The sequence below is a fragment of the Trachinotus anak genome, unplaced genomic scaffold, assembly GCF_046630095.1.
Source record: "Trachinotus anak isolate AG129_WGS33_773 ecotype Australia unplaced genomic scaffold, CSIRO_AGI_Tana_v1 ptg000032l, whole genome shotgun sequence".
Taxonomy (NCBI): Eukaryota; Metazoa; Chordata; class Actinopteri; order Carangiformes; family Carangidae; genus Trachinotus; species Trachinotus anak.
This window is the reverse complement of record NW_027273883.1, coordinates 9123686-9142499: the sequence shown is the minus strand read 5'-3', so window position 1 is coordinate 9142499 and position 18814 is coordinate 9123686. Positions and strand designations below refer to the sequence as shown.

The 18814-nt window shown below is 45.0% G+C and overlaps 1 protein-coding gene across 1 annotated transcript in view; it reads right to left on the bottom strand.

Annotated features, from left to right (window-relative positions):
- LOC139613310 (forkhead box protein O6-like) overlaps positions 1-16364 on the bottom strand; it is a 31926-nt gene extending 15562 nt beyond the window's left edge. The window contains exon 1 of the mRNA XM_071469855.1: positions 14937-16364. Within this exon, the coding sequence (XP_071325956.1) occupies positions 14937-15425 (489 nt within the window). The 5' untranslated portion in view covers positions 15426-16364. The remainder of the gene's footprint in view (positions 1-14936) is intronic.
- Between the last annotated feature and the right edge of the window lie 2450 nt (positions 16365-18814).

Sequence of the window (18814 nt, the reverse complement as noted above, 5' to 3'; positions counted from 1 at the left end):
TACAGAGTAACAGAGTAAATTCCTCGTACCAAAGATTTCTACCACTCACCTATCTGCAATTTCACTTCACGGTCAAGACAGTACCGCAATGAATTTATCACTTTGTCTGATTCTGTCATCTAAATTGCAAAATAAAGCAGATTACATCTGCAGTATATCAAAAGGCTAACTTACAACCTTGAACCTGCAGAAACTGAAAAATTCCGTCGCCTGGTATTTCTAAGCAAACCATTTTGTATCTATGGTGAACTATCCTTAAAGTCAAAATCTACAATGTATTCTGTATTTGTACTGTCTTCTCATTTTCACCGTGTCCACTTTTAAAAATTCATTTGTCATCAAGCTCAGAGGCCAAAAGAGGCGCTAGCAGCATCATTAATGAGTGAGCTGTACCCTGTGATTACCTCGATGGCCCACATCCATCCATCACAGGAAAATTCCTGAAGGCAGATGCAGCTGGATGGAGGCATATTTACAGTAAGTGCGTGACTGTGAGCACCACTCAGGGGCTCTGTGTGTGTGTGTGTGTGATGGTCACATTCTCTCACACACACAGACACACACACACACAAATACACATCTGTCAGCAGCTTTGCATGAGCTGATACATGTATGTGAGAGAGGGCTACACCTCTGTACGTAATATGTGTGTGTGTGTGTGTGTGTGTGTGTGTGTGTGTGTGTGTGTGTTTGTGCGTCACAGCACTCCTGGAAGGGGGCTGCTGCGTTTCTGCCTGAGTGCGACTGTCAGTGGGCATCACTCAGCCCGGCAGTGTGGCAGGACGCGAGGATCATTAGTGGAGACGGAGGGAGTGAGAGAGGGAGCAGAATGGAGGAGAGTAAAGGAGAAAAGGGGAGAGAGGGGCAGTGGCTGTGTGAGTCGGGCAGCGCGTCTTAATATCCGTCTTGAGAGCATTACACACACGGCAGTGCACTTTCCTCTCAGTCACGCAATCGCCCCACCGCAAAGACCCCAGCGTGGCCCCTTCCTCTGTCATTTTCTCCCCTCTGTCACCCTCCCTCCATCAGTCCATCTATCTTACCCCCTCTCACCCTGCATCTCTGACTGACCCTCTCTGTCTCTCCCCACATCTCTAAAGTCATGCCCTCACTTAAGCACGGTGCGTTGCAGCTTTTCATTTCCCCAGCTCCAGATTTATCCATCCTACTTCACTTCTTCGCTTACATCTTTCCATTTCAGCCCATTGCTTCCATTTTCACCCACTCCGCATCACACAGCCGATCTTCTCCTTGCACTAAGCATCATTGCTACTTGACCTACTCTTAACCGCAGCAAGGTGAAACAACTGTTCTACACATGTGAGACATAAGCTCTTTTCACTTCTCTGGACTTCGTTCCTCTCTGCAGCCCAGCACTTTAACCCCTGCAGTTGTTCGTGCCAGCCTTTCACTCCTTTAACCCCCAGCTCATTCATTTGTACATTTACCCATCAATCCATCCATTCATCTGACAATTTGTACCAGTGCACTTCATTTGTGTACACCCCCTCCCTCTATCATTCCCTCAATCTCTTTAGTCAGAGAGGTCCCTCTGATCTCCCTCTATCCCCCCAGGTCTGTGACCTGTGCTGCGATGCCCTATGCTGAATACCAGAATCAACATGCCTGACATTTAAACAAACTGAACTGCTTCTACAAAGCTAGCTGTGTTAGCACGAGTGCTAATCCTCCCTTAGTTTGCTTACTCAGTGGGTTTTCAGGTTCAGGAATACATCCGTTTGCTTTACAGTTGTAGCATTTATCACACACGGATTAGGCCTTTTCTGGAGTACAGTTGTCCCAGTGAAACATTTGTGAGCTGGGTGTTGGCACCTGCTGTCAGTGTAGTTTAGCATTATAGCCTCGCTGATGACAACAGTCCAGCGGTATCATGAGGTTAAGCGATGCAGTCTGGCCAGACGCCAGCTCTGCTGAAAGATTGAGGGGTTTTGGATGGCATGGAAAATTAAACTGGTGAGTCATTTGCACAAGAAAACGTGTGACTGACCAGGTACAACAGGGGACAGTGTGACAGCTACGAGGCAAACAAGGCCACCGAAACCTTCATCTGTGGATATGTTTTGAAGAGTGGCACATGGGTCCCATTGGGTTTGAATCCCTTAACAGACACCCCCATTGTAGAGCACAAGGCCAAAGATAATGAGCCCACAATAAAAAAGGTTACTGTTCTTCAAGCGGTTTGATTACAGTCATAAGATTGGTCCCCTTTGAAACTCTTTAAAATTTTACAGCAAAAAAAATCTGAATAATTAGAAGAAATATTGAACCAAAAACCACACACAGCCTTTTTTTTTTCCTCACCTATTTTTTGGCATTAAAAAGAGAATAAAAAGCCTGTAGTAGAAAAACACTTTGGAGCCAGAGCTACAAGTCTGAACCAATTCTACGTCAACAGCTGCAGTGATAGAGAGGTCCTAAAATGCTTTGCACAGATAGAATCTGGAGACTTTTGAACACTGTGTAATTCGCCGTGGTTGTACAAAGATCAAGCCCAAAACACACATAAACCAGTGCTGCCAAGCCCAAAGTATCCCACAGATGGGTCACAGTTTTTTAAATGGTTAAACTGGATGCTAAACTCTGGTGCCCTCAAAGTTAAGCAGTCAGTTGATTATTTGATCCACAGAAAGTTATTCAACAAGTTTTCATCACCTTTTCATCAATTAATCATTTAACCTTTGAAGTATCCCCAAATAAAATACCCAAAATAAAATGGTTCCTGTGGTTGAACCCTTTTTATTACAGCCACAATCCTGGAGGCAACTCTAAGGAGTTCACTGTTGAAATGTCAGGATTCACCTATGAGAGGTTAAATTATTGTCTTTGCATGCACCACTGATACTAAATAAACCCCTGCTGTAGAGATGCAGGGATCTTTTCAATCAGTGTATAGTTTGTAAAGGTTTAGATTGAGGATTCAGATGAATGAAAAATGCCAAATGTCTGTAGGTTCCAGTTTCTCCGGTGTAAAGATTTGCAACTATTGTCTGTCTCATGTGACTGTGCCAAAACAATACAAAATAAAATCAGACAGAATAAGCCATTCAAGGCAGATACATTGGTCTTTGGATGCTTGCAGTGGGCTTTTGTCTTAATTTACTCCTCATTTTAATAATAATCAAAATAATCCATAGATTAAGCAGTTATGAAAATAGTCACCAGTTTCAGCCTTAATCACGTCTGTCAGCAATTATAATTTTTATTACTGATCTTCATGATCAAACAAGATGTAAAGCTCCAAACCACGTCAGTCCCTGTTATTAAATGTCCATCCAGCCGATATTTTCCATTCTCTCATCATAACCAGGTAGCATCGCAACCTCTGCCCTTTACCACATATCACTGTCAGTAGCTTAATGTCCACACACATATACACACCTTCGACAAAAGGAACCCCAGTGTTTAGCTCTGTATCGCTTTCTTTCTCCAACATACAAATTCCCTTGCATGAGTTACAATCTTTTACTAATCACCATTCCAGACACACACAGCCCTGGAAATGTACAAAGACAGCTCCACATACACACATATTCTCTCTCTCTCTCTCTCTCTCTCTCTCTCTCTCTCTCTCTCTCTCTCACACACACACTCACACACACTCACACACACACACACACACACACACAGCCTTGACCCTGGCAGCATCCCCTCAACTGTCCCTCTTGCACCTCCTTGCCACTCATCTACATCTCTCCCCGGTCGGTCTTTGGGCATGATTCACTTGTAAGGATTTGAGAAAAGACTTCACTAAGCTGATTGCTAAAGGGGAGGGGGCAAATTACCGTTGCACAACTGCGCAAAAACCTTCTTGGGTCATGATTTGCCTTATGTAATAGACTGTGTGTATGTCTATGTGTGTGTATGTGTGTGTGTGTGTGTTCCCGAAATACATTCCCCCCCTGCAGCCCCTACCCCACGCCACTTACCCATTTTGCACTAATTGAGGGATCTTTTTTCGGAAGCCGTTATTGCACGCATTTAATTATTTATTTTGACGGGAAGCAATCTGGTGGCTAGTGAAGGGATTGTGAATGTGTGTGTGTCTGTGTGTGTGAGTGAGTAAGAAAGCGAGGGGGGCTGGGGACAGAGCAAGACTAGGTCAGTGTAGCTTTTTGGGTAAATGTGTGTGTGTGTGTGTGTGTGTGGGTAGAGCTAGTGTAGGCTAACTGTACTTGTATGTCTGTGGGGCTTTGCATGTATGAACAGTATATGAGAACTTTACTGTGTGTGTTTGTGTGTGTGCCTGTATGTGCATGTGTGTTGCATCTCAGAGTGCGTGGCTTTCTGAGTGCAATGGGAGTGCACTAATGGACGCACACTTGAGCTGAAGTGTGCAGAGTGTAGCTGAAGTGCAGCCAAGTCTGGCTTCCAGTCCTGCTTGGAAGCCCTATAATCTACTCTCTACTATTCTAGCTCTCTTTTCTCGCCCTCTCCATTTTCCTCACTTCCCTCTACTTGTCTTTCTATCTCCGTCTCTCTATCAATTTAATATTTTCATCCCCCTCCTCACTGACTGAGCCAGCCGCCCCCGTCTCCCCACTGTCTCCCTATTAAATCTCCTTATCCTGGTTCTGAGAATGAAGACACGTGGATCAGCATCGTCGCTGGCTGGCTGCAGACTTTCCTTTCTTCTTGGTTCCTCCCCTCCTCCTGCTGCGCAGTGAAGAGAATGAAATAAGGGAAGACGACATGTAACCACCAGTAGTCTTGACCTTTATCAAGCTCCAGCGCCCGAGGCAGGGTGAATGAGACATTAAGAAAATGACTGAGCATTATTAACCCCTACTTACTTACACACACACATTCACACACACTGTCTGGTCTGAACAATGGCTCTGATGTCTTTTTTTTTCCCTTGGTCTGCACTTTTCTGACAGTTAAGGATAAGCTAAAGTCAAATGATCAGACTGGGAATAACACTTATGCATTCTGCATCACGTCACTTTGGAGAGAAAAGAATGGCGAGACCGGCTCGGCCTGCCAGCCCAGATTGTTAAACTGTGATTGATCCCTTGTCGAGCTCCAGCTTCCCAGCACTCCTGCGAATGCCAAGTCCTGTTGAGAACTGGCGCTTCATTATAAACCAACTGCACAAGTTCTTCAAATGATGTATCAGCCACTGAGAGAAAGCTGAACCTGCGAGGGCCAGATGTTAACCCTGACAATTGCAGTCCCAGCCTACCCATACTTCTAATGATAGATCATTTCCCCATTTCTCTCTCTCTCTCCTTCTCTTCTTCTTTCTCTTTTTTCCCTACGTGCACGACGGGCGCATGTGCATGTGTGGCCATCCTTCTACTCCAGTCAATCAATGAGCAGAGACAATTCCCCGAGTGACATTTACGGAGAAGAAAGAGAGCCATTTATCACTTTAGTTTTGGGATAATAAAAGAATGACTGAATGAGCCAGTGTGTGTGTGTGTGTGTGTGAGTGTGCATGAGGGAGAGAGCAGGCAAGAGAGAGAGAGAGAGAGAGAGAGCTAAAGATGAAAAGGGGATTTCAAAAGCACATGAAAGAAGCAGGAGAAATGAGCGAGGGAAGAGGGAAATGAGTGATAAAAAGGCTACTTTGTGGGAAGGACTGAGAGTGTGAAATAGAACAAGTGAGGAGAGAAGAGAAGGCCGTGAGTGACTGACAGTGAAAAAGAGAGCACGAGAAAGAAGGGTAGGGGGAAAAAAAAGGCCTGGGGTACGGGAAGAAAAAAGGCAGAGAGACAGAGGAGAGGGGATTGAAAAAGGCTCTCAGCACAGAGAGAAAACGAAGGAGAAAGAAACGCAGAGGAAAAAAAAAAGGGGTCCAAGAGAAAAAGAGAAAGGGAGAGGAGACAGTCGGAGACAGAGCGAGGCAGACGTGCTGGGTTCATTCAGGGCTATGAGCAGACTCGGAGTTCAGACCTCACACGGTCAGCATACTAAACACCGGACCCAGCGTCCTGACCCAGATTCATGCCAGTGACATACAAATCCAATTGGGGAGGGAAGAATTTCACCCCCACTGCCTCACCATACCTCACACACACACACACACACACACACACACACACACACCCCTTCCCCCTCAACCCCAGCTGGTCTCACAGTCACATCATAAACCCAACAACCTCGCCCCAATCCTGTAACCTCCCCACACATATGCTGGCTCCCACACAGATTTGCTCACACATGGCTTGTTTTACACATACAAATGTACAGGCCCAGGCATAACCACACATGTGAAGTGATTTCTTTCCAAGGTCAGTTTCCTCTTTTCAGCTTGGATGAGACGACTTCACAGCTCAGCGGGGCGCAACGCCGACTCCTGACCAGCCGCTACCCGATGTGACCTCCACAGCTCCATCCATCAGGCGCGAGAGCATGGTTCAGCCGCAGCATATCCACCAACCATTAGCATAACAAGCATCTTTCTTGAACATAACTCTTGCTGCTCCTCCTCCCCGCTGCCTTCTTTTTTTTTTTCCATCCACCTGCTCCGATTCGTCAAAGTTAACTACATTTCCTTTTGTGAGGCGGCTCCCTCCATCACTCGCCGGGACCGCCAAGCTCAGGTAAACTGATCGACGGCCCTTATACTCTCCTCTTTCCCCTCCCACAATCCTTTGGCTCATGACAGGGGCTTGATGGACAGGTGGATAGGAGCGAGAGACCCGGCACGTGGCTGCCAGGAAGGGTCCGGAGATGGAGCGTTGTGAAATACACCGTTTAGCTCGGCATACATCATCTCTTTCTCAGGGACAGACATAGCAATATGCGTGTGCATAAACACACACATTTACACACATGCACATGGCCATCAATCCCTTGCATACATGCAGGAAGAGATATCCGACGAAGAGAAAAATTGAATTAGGAAATATGGGCACCATGATTTGTGGGAAGCCTGTTTTGTGGCCGGGAGAAAAATACAGCTTGGAGCACACTTCATCTTATAGCGAGAGCAAAGAGGAAGAAGCATCTGTGTTGTTTATCTAAAGCCCCCATCTAGTTACAATGGCTTGATTTGAAATATTCATACACATGTATGACAAGATCAGGCTATTATGTTGCTCTCTCAGCGGGGCTCCACTGAATGGACTGAATGGAAACCCATCAGTCAGTGTAAATTATGAAGACAAGATACATTACATAAGCCTATAGATGGGCATGAAGAGGAGTATTATTGTAGCCTGATATCAATCATGGCAACACACATTCTATAGTGTCATCAGTATGATAACATGCTATAGGCTATTTCAAGGATAAACTGGCCATTATAATATTTCACAAAGCATATAACCAAAGGAAAACACATTAGGCTTTGTGCTGCGTGCATCATAAGGCATTATATGGGTTATGTTTTCGATGGATCTCTGAGTATACAAATGGCACTTCAATCATAATGAAGCGTAAATCACACAGCTTACAAGTGCTGCAGCTAATGATTATTTTACTTATCGATGTAAATTATTTTTGCGATACATCTATTAATTGTTACCCCACCCACAATTACATCTTGAAGTAGCTTGTTTTGTCGGCAGACCAGGCTAGAAATTTATTCAGTTTATAATGATACGACAAAAGAACCGTGGCAAAATGTCACAGCTGAGAAGCTGGAGGCTTGTGGCTGAAATTGATTATCAAAATTGTTGACTGATTTATTTTTTGATGATCAACTTAATGTCTGACTCTAGAAGCAACCACATTGACCTGCAGATTACGTCTTTGTTGGACAACAAAACAAAACATTCCACAGCGATGCCCAAACAGTGCACGGTCTGTATCTAATCAGAAATATATGAGGCACATCTTTAAGTACAAATAAAAATAGTATGTTCATAGTACGGCTATTAAGGTGTACACTAATATGGAGTATGCTGGCCTGAGGCCATGTTACAGGGGGGAGTGCTGGAGATGGAGCAGAAGAGAGTGGAGCAGAGCAGGCCCTGTAGTGCCAGAGAAAAAGACAGAAAGACTCGACCCAGCGTGACTACCGCCTGCCTGAGTGGAGCAGCCTGCCTGCAATTAAGGTGGAATCAGGGAGAAATCTGCGCTGCCTTGATAATGAGCCTCGTCTGAATTATTAACGAGAGCTGTTCCCCCGGGACCCGGGCTCCCACTGAGCCCATCAACCCCCCCCAACACACCCACATGCACACACAGACACACACAGACACACAGACACACACACTTCCTCTTCCACCCATACGGGGAAAAGGGAAGAGAAATACACTCACGTACAACAATCACACATTATGCACATTGACACAGATGAGCAACAAGCATGCCGCTACACACAGCCTGAAATTTCTAGCACCATGAGGGCGAACACATTTTATTCACATGCTGAAGTGAATATCCAAAGCCATTTCCAACATATGTAACACAAACATTTCTCCGGGAGGAAATGACTTCAATCACAGCCATCAGCCTGAAACTGACAGGCTCTTCTCTGCCTTAGAAAAAGCCACTTCAACATAGCACCTGACTGACTTTGAAAAATACCTCACATATTAGCGAGGCCTTTGGTGTGTGGATCCTGTCCATTCAGCCATCGAGCATGTGCAATAACATGGGCATTTTCTTAACCGCATTATATTGGGAAACAGCATACCGAGGTATTTCATTTCTGAGATGTAAGCCAGTTATTAGATGATGAGTCATTTATTGCGTATTAGTCATTTTGGAAAGTATGTGGGGTCATGAATGAAAAATGCTTTATTCTAAGAACTGTTTTTTTTTTTATTCTGGGAGAAATATTACTATTAACTCAGCTGACAAAGATCAGTGAGTCCTCCTTCTATTTTTGTTCAGCGAATCCTCTAAACTGGCAGAATGTAAGCAGTGAATAGTTTTTATTAGCAGGACTACAAGTCACAGGGATACTGGTGTCAGAAGAATGTGGCTGGAGGGCAACTGAGCAAGAACATAATGACTTTTAGTCCCATTTTATTGAAATGTGGGCATTGTGGGTGTATGCCTGGAGCTCACTAGCAGCACTTCAATGACATGTAGACCCCAAACAGAAGAAGACCTCTCTGTTCCCTCCGTCCCAGTTTCATAACCCGTTCCCTGGAAATAAAAAGAGATGTGTTCTCATCACCCAGCACTGGTGTAATACTCAAGGCTGTCCCCGCCTCCCATCGCATCTCCATGGCATCAAACTTACACAGCCTCGGAGAGAAACACACACCACATTCTGTCCCTGCAGCTGTGAATGGCTTTGCCAAAAAATCCGCGGGCGCTCACCAAAACAGAGCCACGCCTTCCACAAGAGCCAATCGCAGAGAGTCAGACAGGTTTCGAAACAAATCAGACAGCAAAACAGCACCACAGAAAGTCGCTTCCGCTCTGGGTCAGCCCCCTCCTCTCCCAAAAATGGTTCACCCCACCCAAGAACAGAGTGTTCCTCCATGGGTGGTTTTGAGGAGGCACAAGTGTGTTGTGTGTTTCGTGCAAATGTGTGTGTGCCTGAGCCAGAGGGAATAGTGGAAACCATCACCCTAAATAGTGCAATGCGAAAAGAATGACAATTCTCTATGCTTCACTATGCTTCTTCAGTGTAGGAGAAAATGAACTGAGAAGAGTATTTAATATTCTGAGAAATGTCACCAAATGGCTGTGGAAAAAAAAAAAAAAGAAAAAAGAAAAGAAAAAGAAAAATAGAAAAGAAAAAAAAATGCAGAACCATGGGTAATAGGCTTGGTAAGAAATGCTTCAACAACTGAAGTTCAGTTCAGCTGAGAAGAACATCCAAATTAGTTCAACCCTGTCGAATTGGGAACTTGACGGTCTCATCCCCTTGTATTCTGCTCCAGAAGACCCAGTAGCTGAGAGGAGTCGAGCTGGGGAAAATCCAGCATTGTTATCCTATTATCTCTGAGATAATGTGAGATATGAGATTTCTCTTAGATAAGACGAGGCGTACTGCTTAAGGCAGCCTAGATCACTGGCAGGAGACTGCTAAAGCTCAAAATCCCGACGCCATAACTCCCATGAGAAAGACTCCTCACCTCAATTGGCCCTTGTGCTAAAAACCACCGAGACAGAGAAAATGTATAGAATGTCTAATGGATAAATAGATGGGTGGAGCGAAAGAGACAGGTGGAGAGATAAAAAGAGGAGATAACATGGGTGTCTGCTAGATGGAGTGATAAGGGGAGAGTGAAGTAATTTCAAAGGCAAAATTATATTGTTTTTCATATTACTGTCTCCTGATTGCTGTCTCCCGTATTTGAATGCGTGCCCATGCTTTGGTAATTTGCATGTACATTAATCATTTTCAGTGAGAAATGAACTGCCATGCTGCCTGAAGGCTGCAAGGGGAAAGGCGGTGAGAACGGGCTTCTTGGCATCAGGTACTCGGCTCAACCTGAATATACTGCCTGAACCCAACCTGGCTCCGGCTGCAAGAGGCAAGGGGAGATGTAAGGTGCTCATAATCCTACACCATAAATCTGTCCAGCATGCATCATATGCTCTCATTTTGTGTGTGTGTGTGTGTGTGTGTGTGTGTGTGTGTGTGTGTGTGTGTGTGTGTGTGTGTGTGTGTGTGTGTGTGTGTGTGTGTGTGTGTGTGTCGCACTCTCAAATTACTCTGCTCCCCTGAGCCAAGGCGAAGGATAAAATATGAATCAGCTGAAGTCTAGGATAGTTTCCAGTCTCTCCAGACTCCCCGACTATCATCAAGTAACACAAGCATGCATTCCTATGCACACACACACACACACAGACATAAGAGACACACAAACAACAGACACACTCCGAAAGTTTCAAGTCTCTTCACTTCATGCTAAGCCTCTGTCAAACACACTCTTTGCTGCACATTTGACATTCATATCTCTCGTATTTGCCAAGTGTCTCTCTGCTGCAGCTGCCGGAGCCCGTGCATAGTGACAGGATTACGAGACTCTGTCTGTCTCGTCACCTATAAAGCAATTAGATAAAGTGATATGATCCAGCACTGTTATAAATACTATATGTGTTATTTGCCTTAACAGAAGGTAAGGTTATACATATACTGTACCCAGAGAGACATTTTTCTTTCTCTTCCCTTCATTTCCTCACATGCAGTTCATCTTTCCTTTTCACTGCCCTGCAGTCGCTGTCACATTTCTCTGTCTTTTTTAAGCTCCATCTTTTATGGTTTGTCTGATTTCTGTCAATAACACAAGCCCCATGACCTCTTACCCTGCTGGCCCCGCACAGACCGCTACCTAAAGACGCTTTATAAATAACAGTCTAGTCACTTTGGATTAAACTGTCTGAGTGACTGCCTAGCACCCTCAGCGACCTACTGTGCTATGTCCTGGCATCTGAGTGCCCCAAGCACCGGAAAAAGCCCCACACTGTAAACACACATGGGGAAAACAGTGTTGTACATTATGTCAGGCAGAGACCGATAAATTCCAGAGATGCACTGTAGTTGCAATTGCATCACATATTTCTATTTCAATATACTTCATACACCAAAAGCATCAAAGGATTTTTTATTTCCAAATAACTCCAATGCTGACACATACAATAAAGCAACCCCCTCCAAAAAAAAGCATTACAATGGCATTATCTGAGCCCCTTGAAGTTTATGAACTTCTGGGCGCCTACAGGGCAATCCACAAACCAAGTTCCCTTTAAACTCCACCATTAGAGGCAATATGAAGTCAAGAGCAAGACTACAAACCATTCTCTGCAGTGACATGCTGTCAGACCAATCAGCAGGCCCAAACACACATGCCTATAGAAGCAGACAGCCCCTCCCCCCTGCACTAGCTCCCACAAAGACACACACAACACTACCAACCCCGACACTCTGTTGCAATTGACATGTGCTTCTCCCACGCACAAATGCATGCAGAATGCATCCACATGCACCCGTGGATGCTCCCACTCACGTATAATTAGCTATAAAGACATAAAACACAACTGTACACACAGGGATTCAGTATCATTCACTAACTTTAGTTCAGAGTGCTGGAAAATTTTGGGTTGGATCAACTTAGTAACAGTGCACTGGAAAATACAGGCCAATGAAGCTTCCACTAATCTACACTGCAGTTGTGACTGGCACCCCAGCGGAAAGAGATCCCAAGTACACAGGGTTCACAACTACACAATTCAACGTAACACTCCTCCAGTAAGGAACTGATTAGGAAGCCATGACCCCTGAATACTGTAGCCTTCCTAGAAACCACAAGCCATTAGGTATTTATAGGAGCTTAATGGTACTGTCTAGGTGTACTGGCTGTCTACTACCCATCAAGCCAGCATCACATCCTTTCCAATAGGAGTCATGGCAGCATAATTTACATTCAATTCATTAATTACATTCAATCTGCTTTTCAAGATTATTTTCCTACGACTGCCACCACGTATGGTCCAGGTTCAATAAACTGTTTCAAGAGGTCCCTTTGCTTTTACTTGGTCATCCCCCACCTGCAAACACCTTCAAACCCCCGCCCACAAGCCTCCCACACAAACTGCTGAGCTATACCACTTAATTTCATTTTATTTCATCAGCAGCTTACCAACAATTCTTTTATCTTTTCTTCCCCCCTTCCCCTGCCATGATGGGAAAAACAGACTATTTTGCATCAAATGCTTTGCTCGTGCATGATATTGTTGATTGAGATGAAAATGTAGTGGATGATACAAGTAATGTTTTCCAACATGCAAATACTGCTGTCAAATATAATTGCCTGATATGATTGTAAAATTACATTTATGAGAGTGCACCTGTGTGTGTGTGTGTGTGTGTGTGTGAGTGTGTGTGAGAGAGAGAGAGAGAGAGAGAGAGAGAGAGAGAGAGAGAGGAGGGGGGTGCCAAAAATTTGGATTCTGGGTTCATGGACTGAATATGGACATGTGACCTCACATTAACCTTGTCAAACTTAGTCTCACATGCAATCCTACTATTAATCTCATAAAACAGATAACGTTTTATGTGTCCACACCCTTTTAATTTCATGATTGCCTTAATTAAATCATTTGCATATAAATTTCTGTTCATGTATTGCAAAAATTGACTTGCCCTAGTATGCAAAAAATTAAGATTTATGGCCCTTCTCTCTCACAACTAACAAAATAAATATATTCCACAGAGCTTCATTATGTATTCAAAATCAGGCTAATTCAAATAGGATTCTTATTTCTCCAGCCAAGTTCACTTAAAAGTTGAACACATTTATTGCAAGGGAATGGGTAGGCGGTTGCATCAGAAATTAAGGTTTTAGTGTATATGCATGCTGCTGAGGGGTAATATTTCCATCAGGTGTTTGTTTGGTTTCTGTAAGTAAGCTGCACATGTGACTTCTAAGTGTATGTTTACATTACCACTCCGTCTCTGACCAAAACCAGGTCAGCCCTGATACTGACATTATGGCTGCTTGCTTTAAATGATTTACCTAATCCCCCATCATTACCTGGAATGGGCCCCATGTCTCGCCTGTGGCCTGAAATAGCCCGGGACCTCAGATTGCCACTGTCAAACCCCCTAATTTGCAGTTTCATAAATAGCAGCCTGGGACTTTGGCGCTAAAGATAAAGAGGCCCTGTGGTTGAAGACTCTGGGTGTGAGAGCAGGGCTAATGAAACAAAGTCTACCTGGAGACACACCTTAGCAGAATTCAGTTTAATGGGACAGGCTTAAGGTGTCAGTCAGGTGCTTGAGATCAAGTCTGAGGACAACAGAGGAGACTCGAAGTGGTGACAGAGTTCATGTTATGCAACGGCAACACAACAAGTTGTGACAGAAGACTGATGCCTCCAAAATATGAATGCATGTTGCTGCACACATGCCATTACTTTTGTTTTTGATTGTATTTGATGATATGAGTGACGCACCTAAATAGTTCTGGATGAGTAGAAATCATGTAAGGCTGCCAACTCAATAATTATTCCAGTAAAATTTTGCCATAAGCATTAACGGCCTAGTCAGTAATGAGTTATGCTGGAAAAGAAGTATGGCTGGCTAATATGAAGTCCTCTCTAAATCCTGGTCTGTGGTTTTGCTTCAGAAAGATACAGATATCCTGCAGACCCAAATATAATATGATTAACAGTCTAGTCATCAGATTCTGAGGACTGACGATGCATCCACAAAGAGCTATTATATTGCACAGCCTCCTCCTTCTTTACCTTCTCACGCATTGCCATGGAAATATAACAGCCTCTTCAGATGCAAACTTAACATCTAGTCTCAAAGTCTCAGCTCAGCAAAGGTGCACCATCAGAACATGCACTGCTGCCCTGCTGATCTCCCTACCCCTTTTCCCCGTCCTCAGATGGTCATAATGAATAGAAACAAGATGAGGCTCGGAGCAGATAACATGGGCAGATGTCCAGGAGGTTACTCTAGGCTCTCAGCCAGACAAGCAGTGGTGGAGGACTGTGGTCAGTTGTGAACAGCCCTTTGAATATTTACAGCTGACCTGTGATCTCCTACAAGTGTCCCTCTGTTGATTCCTTTATGTATTAACTGTTAGGCAGAAGAAAATGTGTAGTATTAGCATGGATATGCATGGAGCACTTTGTTCTGTTTAACTGCCACATATATTTGGAGCAGATATGAAGATAAATCATTAACCTCCGTGGTCCTGCTCCTGGTGAGGGATGTCATGCACTACTATCATGAGCTGCTCTGCGCTGCTGGGCTGAGCAAAGCCTTGTAACACACACAGCGAGTGACTCCACTCCAGTCTATTACATTCTGCCATCTATGATCCATTAGAATGAATGACGGCAGTAATGAACTAAGACAAGATAACGCATGTCACCATTCATGCGTAACCGACACGGAATCCCAGAGTGGCATGTGTAGCCTATGGCACCAGGGGTGAAATAATCATAACGACTTAGTGAATAAGAATAATACTCCATACTATCACTAGACACTGTGATTGACACGTCAAAGCTCCATCATGCTGGCCGTGTGTTTTATTCCTTACCTTCCAGCCAGCTGAGCTATTACTGTCGCCCTTATCCTTGAAATAGGGCACATAACGGACCATCCAGTCGTATATCTGTGACAGCGTGAGTCTCTTTTCCGGGGTGCTCTCAATGGCGCGGGTAATGAGATCCGCGTAGGACTGGTTCCCCCACGCGTTCCGCCGGGAGGATTTGGCTTTGCGCAGCGGTCCGGTCACATCGAGTGCCGCGCCAGCCAGGCATGGGTGCGTCGCGCCCGTGGGTGCCGGGGCGCCGGCTGGATGCTTCAGCTCTCCGGGCGTTCCGCCTACGAGCCCCGCTCTGCAAGCCGGGACGTCCTCCGGTTCCACCTTGATGTTGGCCAGCGGGAGACCCCCGCTGACCTCGTGTCCACCGGGGAAATCCTCCGGGCAAGGCAGCGGCCAGGTGCAGGAGCGAGGCCGGCTTTGCGGCTCGAAATCCGAATCAACCTGATGAGCGTCCAATTCGTCGTCCTCCATCATCAACATTGACCCTTCAGTTGAAATGGGATAAATCAAATGAAAAAAAAGCAAGGGAGGGAAATACCTCCGCGAATCCCGTATGCCACTGTCCTTAATATCACTTCACGTTGAAATTCGCTTTGTAACACGGCTATTGAGCTTAGACAGTCCGAATCAATAGGAGGCGATTCAGCAGAGTAGACGGATCATGATGGATGCAGGAAAAATCACAGCTTCGCGTGGAGAGATAAGAGAAGTAACAAAAGTAATAATAATTTTTCGTCCATTTTACCTGGAGTGAAATACCAAGTGGTGGTCAAAAATGCTTCTTATTCAACAGCCCGTATCACCTCAAGACAGTCAGTCTCAAACGCGTGTCAGAGCCAGTCATGGGGGCTTCTCAATTCAGTTGCAGCAACAGATGATATTTCAGATAAGGAGCATATTTGCAAAGCAGTCGTCGATAAATCCTCCAGAAGACAGCGGGAAGAATAGGGGAAGAGAAGGGGGGGAAAATCGCCAGAGCTGTGTGGAGAGCATCCACTGAGGCGATAATGCGTTATTACCGTGAATTATTAAATCTTCCAGTCTGCACGGATTAAGCTGGCAGCGCCACATTCAAGTCCATTCAGCCTGAACAGCACCCAACTGTCTGCAATTATAATGAAGAGGCGTGCGCATGTGACGAATCGATAAATTCCCAGTCTGAAAAACAGAAAGAAAAAAAAAAAAAAATAGTCCAGCAATCAAATCTCGTATCCACTTATCAGGATGACAAAATTGGCTTTTATCACACCTCCTCTTGTTCCCCTCTATCCCCCCTTTGCCTTGCTCACTCTCTCAGATCCCACACATGTTCTCATTTGCTTACAACTCGTTCCGTCGATGTGAACTGAGGATGACGCGCCGGCGCTGTAGTGAAGATGCTGCCAATTGGAGTGCGCTCACGAAATCAATACTCTCTGAACGTGATTACAGTGAAATCCCGAACTCTCTCTCTCTCTCACACACACTCTTTCTCTCTCTCTCTCCCTACCATCTCTGGTATGAACGGAGGGGGGCAAAACCCAAATTCTTAATCAAAACTAATAATGATCTTTCTGGCAGAGAGCGTCACACGGCGCTTTGTGTGCCAGCCTCAACGTCCAGCCGCGATAAAAAAAAAAAAAAAAAACAAGACGATGTGAAAGGCACAGATGGGAAAATTCCTGCACAATCTCGGCACGGGTTTTTTTTTGTCTGTATTAAAAATACAGCGTGTGATCTGGTGACAGATTGTCCCGGGCGCCGTGTGCAGCGTCCAAACGCCCTCCAGGGAGAACTCGTGGTGTGCGGGAGGTTTCACCTCTGCTGATTATTTGCGGGCTACACCTCAGTGAGTGTAATTTTCTGTGCCGATTAGACAGATTTAGTACAGATTAAGAGAGATTAGGTAACCCTAGATTTTAATCCGGGAGGAGTGAGGTGAAATGGGGCTTTTGAGAGGCCAGAATGAAGAAAAAAGAAAACTATCTTCAGCCAAAGTGAGGAGAAATAAAACACTTCAAATCGCATCCACCACGACACATCCCCGGTCAGACGCGTGTGCCTAATTCTGCTACACTGACCGGGGGGGGGGGGGGGGGGGGGGATTCCGCCCCTCCATCCCACCACCCCCCTTGTAAAATCTGACAGCAGGGCGGGCACTCAGTCACAGGTGCTCGGCTCCCATTGGCTGTTTATTTCATTGGTAAATGCTATCAGACTTTCATATAAAAATCAGGGCTGGTTGCTCCACACCGGACCTAACCTTTTCACCTTTATCCATCCAGAAAAGATTTGCCCCAGCACACGGGCTATTTCACAGCAACAGTGTGTGCCTCACATTTTCCTGCACCTGTTCTGGTGATGGTTGCTGTGGGGAGAATATTATTTATTCATGGACTTTTACAGACAGTCCTACATTTACACTCTCACATGCAGCTAGAATTTCTGATAATATTTGCGAGTTAGGCAGCCATTCCATGCAAGCGTTTTATTAGCCCACGGGTAATCAGTATGACCTATGGGGGCATGTTGCAGTCAAAATATTCAACAGCTGAATAATAAATTGTCTCCTCAACGTGGAGGCGTACATTCTCTGCAGAGTGTGCAACCCTGTATCCAGAAACTTATTAAGAGATGATTCTACTCAACCTATAGTAAAACACCCTCATATTTCAAGCTCCTGTGTAGCAAGGTGGCTGAAATTTATCTGAGGACCCCACCCTTTTCCTGCTAAGTGTGCATGGACTGAGGATGTATTTAAAAGTTGCACAACATGGCCACACTGTGCACTCAGACATGACTGATGTTGAGAAATTTGTGTCAAAAATAGCACGCTCTTAAATGTGGGAGGATGTGTCATGGTGTGTCATGGAATGACTTAATGCTGAATATCAGTGGGATCACATGGTTTAAATGCCATGTTGGCAATTGTTTGCTGATAGAAAAAGTCTACAAACCCTAATGCATCTATGAGTTTGAGTAATGGGCAAGCACTTCTTATATTTTTATATTATGTGATAAGAGTAACAATTAAAGCAATGCTGGAGACAGCTGAGCCTTAGGTCTCTAACACAAGGTTCTACTTGTGATGCTTATTCACAAGTAAAACTCCTGAGTGCCACAATTTTGGTGACACATGAGATTACATAATGTGTCTTCATTACGCATAAAGTGAAAAAAGTGATTGTGAACATCAAGAAGACAAATGACCAGATCCAGAGGCTCACAGCAGGACTGAATCTCCAGAAAGACTCGATTTTAAAAGAAAGAGGATAGGACTCAAAAACAGTGAGCAGGGCAGCCCAGGCAGCACGAGTTTAAAAACTACGTATGTGTTTGGTCCCTTCCAGGCTAACTGCAACGCTGTCCCCATACCAGACATTCCAGAGGCAGCGTGGCTGGCTTCAGGCTCTAAGTGGCTGATCCTGGAACAGCATATTTTGCACAGCAGTAATCACCTCAGCCAGCCACAAGCAAGGCAGAGCACCACATCAACAACAAGGCAGAACTTTGTGTGTCAGTTTTCACCCTGAAAAAGTTATCTGGAATTTCATTCACATGAGGGAAAAGGGGCACATTTCTTCCACTCATTTCTGCCGGGCCCATTCTCATTTCCTTGGCCCTGCCACTTTAGCCATCCCCACACAACCTCATGATGTTGTGCACTTTATCCCTGCGCCCCATTCTGCCCAGTGAGATTAGGATAAGAGGAAGCTGGAGAAGCCACAAGAACACCCTTGGGAGATCGATGCCTGCCTGGGAAAACACCTCCCCTGGTTCTCCTCCCCTCTCAGCAAACAACCCACACTCTCTAACAAGCATATGGGCTCCCAATGACACAGGAAGGAGAGGGCTCAAATCCAAGTATTGGGAACGTTTCTGAGTAGGCG